Source organism: Trachemys scripta, chromosome 8, assembly GCF_013100865.1.
Source record: "Trachemys scripta elegans isolate TJP31775 chromosome 8, CAS_Tse_1.0, whole genome shotgun sequence".
Classification (NCBI taxonomy): domain Eukaryota; kingdom Metazoa; phylum Chordata; order Testudines; family Emydidae; genus Trachemys; species Trachemys scripta.
Window position 1 is genome coordinate 18,977,854 of NC_048305.1, and position 10,880 is coordinate 18,988,733.

The following is a 10,880-nucleotide window of genomic DNA, read 5'->3' on the forward strand; positions in this document are numbered from 1 at the left end:
AGCAGAAGCGCCTAGGAAGAGTTATCAAAAACAAGAACAACTCACAGGTTAGGCTTTCGATTGTGAATTTTTGGCTCTCAATTTCAACTCTGTGCCGCATATCTGGCCTTTTTTCACTTTAAGATTTATGGGGTGGGGGGTGGGGAAAACGAATAATAAAGGCAACCTAAAGAGGAGTTCTGATTACTTCTTTGATCATGACCCAGGACAGACAACCAGAGCGAAAAAGTTATCTTGAAATAACTGCGAACACCGACAAACCCAGACACAATTAAACAAGGTTGTTGTTTTTTAATTTAATTCGAAAGAGATAAGAAATAATAAATCTTCAATAAAATATATAAAATTGTACACGTCATCCCTTTCAAAGGGACTTTAATATAATGGGAGTGGAGAAGGGTGGGGGAACTGAACTACAGTGGAAGACAACACATCCTGGAGTAGGTCAAAACTTTGTGGCTCTTTTTTTTCACAACATGCTTTTAAAAAAATGCATCCAGAAGTTCTGCCTTCAGCGATCTGCATCCTCTATAGTAACTTTACCACAAAGTTTAGCGCTAGTAATAATAATAATAAAACAATAACGATTATAAGAAAAAGCCTGGGCTATATCGTGCCATTGGTTTGTAAACAGAACTCCCCCAGTGAAATCCAGGAAAAGAGATCCGTTTGCAGAGCAGTGACATCCCGTTGTCCCATATGTTTCTTTTTGGTACCTGAATCTATTGGTGTTTTCAAGAAATGGTTAAGCATGATTCACTATATTGGCATTCTTTACAAGGTGATTTTTTTAAAGCACAAATTATTGCAAATAAAAAAACAACTCTGCGTTATGGTTTGAGAGTCCTTGCACACACACTACTCTGGGGGGAAAAAATAGCCCACCTCTTTTCTCCATATCTCTATAGTATGCTTCCACCCCGCTCCCTTCAAATAGCATCATAGAGCCAAGCATACATACACCTGGCTGTAGGTGAAATTATTAAACACGCAAAGTAGGAAGGGATGAAGACAAAACTCTTTGCCTATTGCCCTCTTTGTGCGTCTCCCCTCCCCCAGAATGCTTTGAAAAAAATGTTTAAGCGAGTTCTACAAAAAAAGGGGGGGGAAATGATCCGATAATGGGTTGGGTAAAGTTATTATAGACTTTACTCATTTAGGGGCCCGATCCTGCGGTCCGGGAAAGCTCTTTGTTGCTTGGGTGCAGGGTGGCTCCGTTTGAAAATGCAGGAACTGGCTGCCTTTGGCCTCAGTCGGACTCTACTGGGGTCTACTTCCTATTTACAGTGATTCTCTGTCTTCTAAGGTTTGTTTTAAAAACAAAACTCGAGGATACCTTTAATCTCCTAAATATTAAGTGACAAGGCTTAAGATTTAGTTTAAGGAAGGAACCACTCCTACTTTAAAACAGGTCTTGGGCCTCCTAGGAAGGGGATAAGGAAACTATGCCTTGAAAATACAGGATTTATTGTTTACCGCTTCCTTTGTCCCGTGTGCAGTATATAAAGAGAACTATATTTGTTTAATTGTATATGTTTTTATATTTTTCTTTCAAGATCAGAGTCTGATTGCTCAGATCAAGCTGAGAGGAGACCCTGGCTGTGTTCCCAACCTGTAGCATACAGGCTGCTTTACTTTTCTAATGCAAACTCCGATACACTTGATATGGCACATAGAAGCCGGCAGAAACAATGACCAGAACTGGTTTTCTAGTGCGTTCTCGCATTGGACAAAATCCGCCAGGAAGTCTATATCGCCGTTGCTTTCCTTTCGATCTTCTTAAGATAAGTGGTACATGCTATATCCGACAGGAGTAGCATAGAGTCCTACAGGTGGGATGGGAAGCACAGGTCTGTGAAAAGGATAAGATGGTCCATACAGTGAGGCCGCCTGGATGGGAGAGTTGATGGGGAAAGGTAGACTGAACCCAGAAGGCAACATGGGCTTTGCTGCCATTTTTAGCTTCTCTAACTCGGCCTCCTGCAGTCTCTTGGCCTTGGCCCTCCGGTTCTGGAACCAGATTTTGACCTGGGTCTCTGTGAGGTTGAGAGAGCTGGAGAATTCTGCTCTTTCTGCGATGGACAGATATTGTTTCTGGCGGAATTTGCGCTCCAAAGCCAGCAGCTGGGAAGTGGTGAAAGGGGTTCTGGGCTTCCTATTAGTCTTGTGCTTCCTCAGTGTGCATGCGGTGGGACTCAGATGTCCTGGAAGGAAAGAAAAGGCCAGTTAAAAAAAAAGGAGGAGGAATGCTTAAGAACAAAAAAGGGGGGAAGAAAACGAAGCTTGAGAGTGAGTATGTTTGGGATTTGTTTCATTCACACCCTCCTGGAGATAACCCCCAAATATGAAGTACTAAGAACATGACTTATAAGCAGTGCTTGAACTCATTGCTGTCTGGGTCGTGGGCTGTTTGATAGAGAAATCCCAGCCCCATTTTACACAAGGCAGATAGAGAATCCCCTTTCCCCATAAGCCTTTAAGTGACAAAATCAACAAAAAGGAAACGACATGTGAGGACATCACGGGGTCAGACCACATAAATGCAGAGTACAGTGCAAATGTCTTAACAGCTTCGGTGAGCAAGAATTCCTAGGACTCTCTGTGTACAACAAAGTGTAATGCGTTATTAAAGAAATAAGTTCCCAGAAGTAAAATGTCTAGCAAGGGACAGAAATAAATCCATCATCACCACCACTCTTCAGGGATTTTTCCATTGGGAATAACATTTTAGGCCAAATCCTGCAGTCCTAGTAGGCGTTTTGCCTGAGAGCTATAGAATGGGATCTGATAATATTCTTTGTGTTTGATGGGTGACCAGGTGTCCCAATTTTATAGGGACAGTCCTGATATTTGGGACTTTTTCTTATATAGGCTCCTATTGCCCCCCACCCCCTGTCCTGATTTTTCACACTTGCTATCTGGTCACCCTAGCTGACACCTCTACCTGCTTCCACTGAAATGGGGGGAGGGGGAGAAATCGGGCAGTTTTATTACTTTTTCTTTTAGATAATTCACAGCCCCTCTCACTCTTCCACCCTTCCCCAACCCAACAAACAATGAAAGAAAAGCACAGGAAGGAAAGAAGGCGACATGTAGCTTTTATGACATAGGCCAATTAAAAACCCCCTATAACTGCAGCATCTCTGGCCAATGCAAGATGTGGAATGTGTTACCTATCGTGTTCCATTGTAATCCGGGCCACATCATTTACATTGTTATGTTAAGGAGGATCACTGATTTGTCTTAGAACACTTTGCATTTCAGTAGTAACCTTTTGGGTTGAAAAGAATGACTAAAATGTGAGCAACTTGAAAACCCGGGACGCTTAATTGGCTTTAAATCGAAGTATTTAACAGGCAGCTCGTTCTTCAGTGCGATTTCGAAAATGATAACCTGCCCTAAACGGCTGGTGCATTTTAGACACAGTTTTGGTCCTATTTCATACACACTTGTCAGTGTTTGTGCACTCTGTTTGTTAATATATTTTTCCTTTGCCTCTTGCAATTTTTTTCAAAGGGCGTTTTGAATTTTAAAATAGACTGGGCAATGAGTTTGAAATGCGTGTGTTGCAAAACAACCCCCCAAACGAAAAAGTAGAGGAAGGAAAGGATTGCCCAAAATAAAAGTAAACCTTAAATTCTCAATCCCTATTCTGTCTACTGAAGAGCGGAGTATTTTCTAATGCAAAATAACTTGTGGTTAATACATTGGGGGCATTTTCATAACTATGCAGCCAGTGTGGGTATTTCGTGCAGTCCCATAACTTCCTAAAACAACACAGTAAACATGGAATTGCTACACTTAATACACTCCATTAGGGCTCATTTTAAAATGAAATTATGATTAGATGCTCCTATGAATATGTTTCTTAGGAAAGATCTCCAAAGGCATGGTTAGACAAGGGGCTTCATACTTATGCCTTTTCCCTCCTTACAAAACATGTGAAGACTAGGAGGGTAGATGAAGGATTTATCTCGAAATTGCAATCACAGAAAACGAGATAGTTTTATTCCATTGAAATCAAAAGCAAATCTTCAAATGGCATCAGGAACTGTCCCAACACGTCAAGATTTCTGCGACATGTGTATGTGTGTGTGTAGTGGGGGCGGGAGGGGGGAGAGACTTGTGACCTCATATAAGTACTTATTTTTTAATAAAATCCCAGTCAAAGGTTTACTGCCAAATATCTGCAAACTTTAACCTATGTATCTTTCACCATTTCGGCATCCTTTCTAATAAGTCACCTGAGTGTAGCGGTGATAATAAACAGAGCACTAGAACACATTTCACCGTCTTTACTGTGGACAGTCTACGGTATTTGGTGCAATAGCTTATTTTAAAGGTATCTTGTGCTTTTCACTATATTTTTCTGGCAAATCCTTGACACAGTCATCACCTGACTGGGTAATACTACCTGTGTCAAAGAAACCAACCATGTAGTTTAAGCTACTCCTCTCTGGTCCCACTGATCACTCCCTCAACCAAACATAACTTTTCAAATAACCTATTTAAAATGCCAAGAGTGTGCAGGGAGATGATCTATCTCATCTCTTGTAAGAACCCAGACAAAGTCACTGACCTACAGACAACCCCCTAAGACTCATCTAGTGTCGGGAGTCAATAGTTATTTGACAGGGATAATGGAGGCTGGAGAGGAAGGGAACCCTCTCTAATAAGGGTAGAAGTCTCCAATTTTCATCAAGCCTTATTTTATCAAAACCTAGGACCGCCGTGCAGGCAAAATTTCCTCCGAAATAGTGAATTCCGTGAAGAGCCAAAAATACTTCTAAATCCCAGTATGTATTTTCTGTGACATGTTAAAATTATAGAATATTGTGACCTCTGCATCGTTGGCAATTTCTAATGGAGCGAGAAAAAAGCTGGGAGCTCAGTGAATCTATGATCGTGGAAAAGAGATATGTGGAGTGGTGTTTAGGTAAAAACGTTAGGCCTTGTCTATTTCCAGGTCATAATTTGTTAGAAGCTGTATGCTATAACTAGTAAAATATAGAAAGAGCAACACACACACACAAAGCGTTTCTAGGGGTTTTGTTTAAGGTATTTTCATACCCTTCCCTAGCAAACCTGGGTACATAGAGATTGGGAGACCTTTTCTACACAAGAATGACGCAGGAGTATAAGTTTTTTTCCCTTTTACACTGTTCTGTCTGTTGTCACACAATCTCTTCAGAACGTCCCAGACATCAGATTAATTTAGGGGATCAATGAAAATTGAAGCTCTGAAAGTCAAGGAAAATACACAGGTACTGGAAAAGTTAAATCTATAGCCTTGCTGAAACTTTCTTTTCCTGATACTAGATTACAAACCGAACTCCTCCAAGATAGACTAAGCAGATCATATAGGTTGGTGAAGCTGTTATTAGATCAAAGCAAAGCAGCCCATTTTAATTTTCAACACAAGCTCGAGGTGTATTGATCGATCTATTATTACAGGTGCGTAACACCATTGGCTACTCTCTATGTGGGAAAGTATGGAGCTGCATGGCCATTTAAAATATATTTTTTGTCATACTAAGTCATCTATATTCCTGAATTTAAAAGGGCCCAAAACACTAACTCTAGAAAGGCGCGATGTGATCTAAGCGGGCTAGCTGCGAAGTTCAATGGCGAAATGCCAAGTGTCCACACACTGTTGTATAGCTACAGATGGAATTCGCTCTGAAGCATGGCTTTACGTGCATTACTAGCCTGTGGATCGTGTGTCATTGGGGGAGGGAGGGGGGAAACACCTCTAGGGAGGCTGGGGAGCGGATCCCGAAGACATGACAGTGTCCTCCCCCGTTTCACACACTTTAGGGCACTTAGCGGAGCCAGCTCGGATGGGTTCATTCATGCGCACAGTGTCAAAAGAAGCGCTCTGGGAGCCAGTATCATACATAACAACACTGGAATTCTCCTTGGAAGCCACGCTCCGTCCAGTTCAATTTGCGATCTAATTTGAAAATCTCTACTGACAAATGCGGTATCTGGGAAATTGCTGTGGGGCTCCGGATCTTCACTTATTCAGGCCAAAAAGCGTCTAGCCAGCCACCCTCCATCCAAATCTACCGCTCAAAGACTCGTTCTTGGACGTGAAGGAATAGATTAAATCAGGAAATAGCAGCCAGCTAGTTCCCAAAGGCAGAGTCAGCGCCCTCCCTGGAAGCTACGCGGTCACAGATCTGGTTTCATGCCCCAATACAGACCCTTCTCCCACGCGCACGACTCAGCCCCCAGACGCCGCATTTCTTACTTAGACAACCCCCATCTGTTCTATTTAGCCCCGCTAGTGTCAGAGCCCCAGCTCCGGGCAGCACTCACTTGGTGGAGGGGAATATCTCCCGGCCTCTTGAATCCAGGAGCTGCCGTCTTCGGAATTCTCCGATTTGACCGACGAGGTTTCTAAGGTTTTTGTAAGCCCCCCGGGGCTGTGAGCTTCCCTGGAGCCGTGCCCTGGCAGCAGCAGGTTCCTGGAGGTGCCCAGGCCAGCTCCTTCCATGCCTCCCCCGCCGGGGGTGAGGGGCACCTCTTTGGAGGGCTTTTTGTCGGACATGAGCGCTTCCACGCTGAAAGGCAAACTGGAGACTTTGATTTTGTGATGATCCTCGGCACCAGCTGCTGGGCCCTCTTCATCCGAGGAGAAAACCTCCTTCGTCTTGGAAGGAGAAGACATCGCTGCGCACCCCCACAGATCCCTGTGCACTGCGCCTGGCACACACACACACAGCTCTGCTCCTGTATCCCTCCGACTCCGTGCGGCTCCTACTACTTACTGCTCAGGGACCCGCCAGCTCCAGCCACTCAGCAATTTCCACCCCCTCCTGCTTCTTTTTTTGGGTGCTCAGTTGTTGTTTCCTCCTTTGGGAAGTTGAGTCAACCCAGCCGAGCCAATCAGAGCAGCCCTGGAGGATGACGTGAAGGTGACACTCTTGTGATTGGTTCTGAGAGGCTTCCCCCCCTTTTAAAAAATAAATTAGGAGTTAATGACATGAGCAGCAAACGGACTGTTATTAAGGAGCCTTCCAGGGCTATAATCATGCCAAAGCAGGAAAAGTCAGTAAGGTAATTAAGGCAGGTTAAATGAAGAGGATTCTAAGATTCCAGATTTTTCTCTTTTAAACCCCCTTCCCCCCATTTTAAACACTCCTTTTCTCTAACTTGCGGCATAACTGTTACCCACTTCCAATCACATCCCAGGTGTTTTTGTCCGACACGGAAACATGTGTCATCTGAATACCTCCAGTCACCGCCACTTTTACCTGTGGCTCGATCAGGGCACTAGCGATCCTTGTCTCCCGATCCTTATTTGTGAATTTCTGCTATTTAGTCTTTTGTCAGAATACACACACGAGACTACGGGAAATTGCACGTGCCTCGCCCCCTTTTTTGCTGCTCCGCCAGCACCTCCGAACGCTACAAAACACGCTTTGGAACGTGAAAAGAATAATTTCATTTGCAAATTCGTGCAGTTCCGTTCGGATCCAATGCCAGTGAGGTTCGAATGGGGTAAACATATGTTCAGTGTTCCCGTACCTCAGAGGGGAGAATTCCGTAGAGCTTGGCAAGGACACCTACATCAACATATAATCTTAATAGCTGAACATTTTTCACTACAAATGCACTTTTGCTCTATTTCTTAGTGCAAAGACACACGCCAGTTAAAACCACGTTACAAAGGCGGGATTTGTAATGATTATTTTGTTCACATACATTGCACGCGTACAATAATGATGAATAAATGTGGTTCTAATAAGCATGGGACATGATTCTGCAGTCCTCGGTTTGCAAACATATCGATGTAGTTTTATGGGGAGGGGGGAAGGATTTTGCCTCTTTTTGACTCCTTTAGTGTGAATAAGGGTGTGTTAATTAAAAGCATTTCTTTTAATCGCTGTGCGGATAAAAGCAAATACATTTTCTTCATAACGAGCGTAATTTCATCATGATAATTATTTAATTACATGCTGGCAACTATGGCTATTAAAACGCTCAGAAAAAATGGAAGCTTAAAATATAGGCGGGGGCAGTTAAACCTAACACAAACCCTGCAAAACTGATGAGTCTATATTTATTTATTTGATGGTTGATTCCGCCCAGATTTCCACTGACTGCAGCAGGAGTATAGGGGTGGGAGTGGGGTACAGACTCGGGACCTGCCAAAGCAAAACTATATTGCAGAGTTGTTGTTTTAAAAGGTGGTTTTATTTTTGACACTAAGTGGTTAGTAGTATTAATTCCATCGACCCATTGCCTCTCAATAGTTTGAGAGCGTTTACCCCTTTCTTATTAATATCCCAGACGGTTACAACCACTTGGTCTTGACCTTGGTTTCTGGCGCCTATGTGCTATGTACCTTGTGTTCGTCTATATGAGAGAGCACTCTTCTCCGAGCGGTATCCGGGGCTTGATCCCGTAGCTGTTACTCAGGCAAGAGGCATTTTGCCTGAGTAAGGACAGCGAAAGATTATGCCCCTTGTCTGGATTGGCCTAGATTAGCTTTCTTCTCTGTCTCTCAACTGGGGGCTACCACTTCTCAGAAGTGGAATAGAATCGAACGTTTTAAAACGTTTGAAACTAAACCCAAGTTATTTAAAGGTCTATATAGTGAAAAAACAGGCCCCCTTGGGTTAAAAATAGCAAAACGGTAAGAATTATTCCTAGTATGCCACTTCAGATATTCTAGCCCATTAGCCACCTTTTCAGCTCTTGAGACAGTAGCTGTTAATCGTTCCTCTAAATTCCAGCCAGCATCTGTAAAAATATACACTGTATTGAGATCGACTGAGTAGCAATACAGTGACAGTCTTTCCTCTACACACAATCCTCACAGGCACATCTTCAACAAAGATCTAGTTTATAAGACCAAAATCAGGACGTTTCGAAGCCATAGACAGTTTCAGCAACTATTAAAAGAGGCAGAGCACTGAAGAAGCTTTCAGATGGATTAATAATAGGTTGGAATTATTATTTTTTTGCCACTTCAGTAAACAGCACATATGATCCATGGTCATTTTCTCATTAAGTTAAACCACAGGTTACACAGTGTAGAGAATGGGTTGGAGAGCAATTTAAATTACATACTGTGACTTCCTATTTATGGTCTTGCAAACCATCCTGCTGCAGTTCGTCTACTTCGTATCTCCTCTTATCCCTCCACTCCCCCCCCCCTCTCCGCGTTCCCTGCATCATGACAAGTAAATGAGAATTAATGAAAATAATGAAACAATGTGTGTCTAGGGAACAATGAAGCGTCAGTGTAAACCATTGTCGATTGGCTTAAATGCTACAGATAATTATACCGTATTCACAAAGTCAATGCACCTTCCAACTATCCATAAAGAAAGAATGCTTGCTGGGGGGTAGGTCAGGGTGACACTGTTTCAAGAATCGAGTACACTGGGTGTATTTCTTCAGCTGGACAGAATATTCTATTCGAATTCCTTTCACTGCTGCATTGCTGTGGCCCGTGCGTTATATCACAAGCGTGGTCGTGTGTGTGTTTGATGTGCATTATTTGGATTGTATCCCCTTTGGGGCAGCAAACATGCCTGAATAGGTGTTTGTATAGCACACTGTCCATTTAAGATTTGGTTACATAAATGTCTCACACCATTGGGTCGGTTGCTACTATTCGAGTTTAGCTCTTTTGTCGTGGATGATATTCGCTACCCATTTAGTATCACTTTGGGTTAGCAAAGCCTTCCTGAACCCATCCCCGATGTTCTGCCAAAGTAAATAGTCTGGCTGGATAATTCTAAGCCTATAGTTGTTCGCAAACTGTTCCTTCAGACATTTCTTTATTTCTATGATTGTTTATTTCAATCACAGGAATTCGTTTCTGCAACCCGACTAGATGCCTGCATCTTTTAAGATAGGAGAAGAGGATGACTAACTTCCTAGGACAGAATTTTGGATGAATAAATACCCGCACTAGAATTTGGGATTTGCGAACATTTTCAGGAATGCTAGGTGGCTGTCCGGCTTCTGGTCAAATCATGGCTAATACAACCCCAGGAGTCACTGTGAACCCAAATAAATTTCTCTTTCATTCCGGAAAATAATCACAAGTCCGTTTATTTGACTATTCGCCCACCTCCCGCTGGGATCAAAGAGACCCGACAACCTGTCTCAGCCGTATCATTTCCTTTCCCCAGAGACACGCGTCACATCTCCTGATCTCCAAGCAAATGTCACGAACCTTTGCTCTAGAAAGGAGAACTTGGGGGGTTGCCCGCCAAACCTTAAAAGCTCTGGGGCTGCCTTTGGCTTGGCGTACCCCCACCCAGGTATCCGGAAGCCTGGGCTCGGAGATCCCAGAAAAGGACAGGGATCCTGCCAAGGTCAGGGGCACCTTCCCACTCCAAGTGTGCGGCGTGGGGATGGAAGGAAGAGTTCTGGAGGGGAGACTGGGAGCGAACAATTGTTAGACACGCAGCAACAATCCCACGGGCTTCAGAGGGGTTCGCACCCGCTAAGCCGTCTGGGGCTTAACATAACCTGTATCCACGCTCCGACACGCAGGTTCGGCTCTCCCCACTCATCACTTATTCTCCTGCACCAGCTGGGAAGGGTGTGCCTGGGCCTTGGGACTCAGCCTCAAGAGTGGGGCAGGGAGGGAGAGAGAGAGCAAAAAGGAGGGGGGGAGGGGGAGAGACGTTGCAGACAAACTGAGGCTGTTTGAAGGCGCCAGGAGCGGGGAGATGAAAGGGAAGCTCCTGGGGGAAGTGCTGTGCAGTTTGACCGGCTCCAGCAGCAACAGCAGCGACTGCCTGTCCCAGTCAGACCCGCCCCGCCACCCGCCCCAGCCCCCCGTCTACCCTGGGGCAGCTGCCTGGCCACTCAGCTTGCCTTCGTGTCTGTTGTTCCGGCCAGGGGAGAGG

At 44.2% G+C, this 10,880-nt stretch overlaps 1 protein-coding gene across 1 annotated transcript; it reads right to left on the reverse strand.

Moving 5' to 3' along the window:
* Nucleotides 1–285: 285 nt before the first annotated feature.
* Nucleotides 286–6,755, reverse strand: MSX2 (msh homeobox 2). Its single transcript, XM_034779184.1, has 2 exons — nt 6,322–6,755; nt 286–2,204 (listed from the first exon to the last, which is right to left on the reverse strand). Exons 1-2 carry the CDS (start codon nt 6,671–6,673, stop codon nt 1,780–1,782), a joined length of 777 nt encoding a protein of 258 aa, XP_034635075.1. The 5' UTR covers nt 6,674–6,755; the 3' UTR covers nt 286–1,779.
* Nucleotides 6,756–10,880: the final 4,125 nt, after the last annotated feature.

Bases quoted from the DNA above. Each gene is read 5' to 3' on its own strand.
- MSX2 (XM_034779184.1), bottom strand. From the start codon at position 6,673: ATGTCTTCTCCTTCCAAGACGAAGGAGGTTTTCTCCTCGGATGAAGAG. The intron at 2,205-6,321 runs GTGAGTGCTGCC...CTTTCCTTCCAG, and splicing joins GAGATATTCCCCTCCACCAA to GACATCTGAGTCCCACCGCA.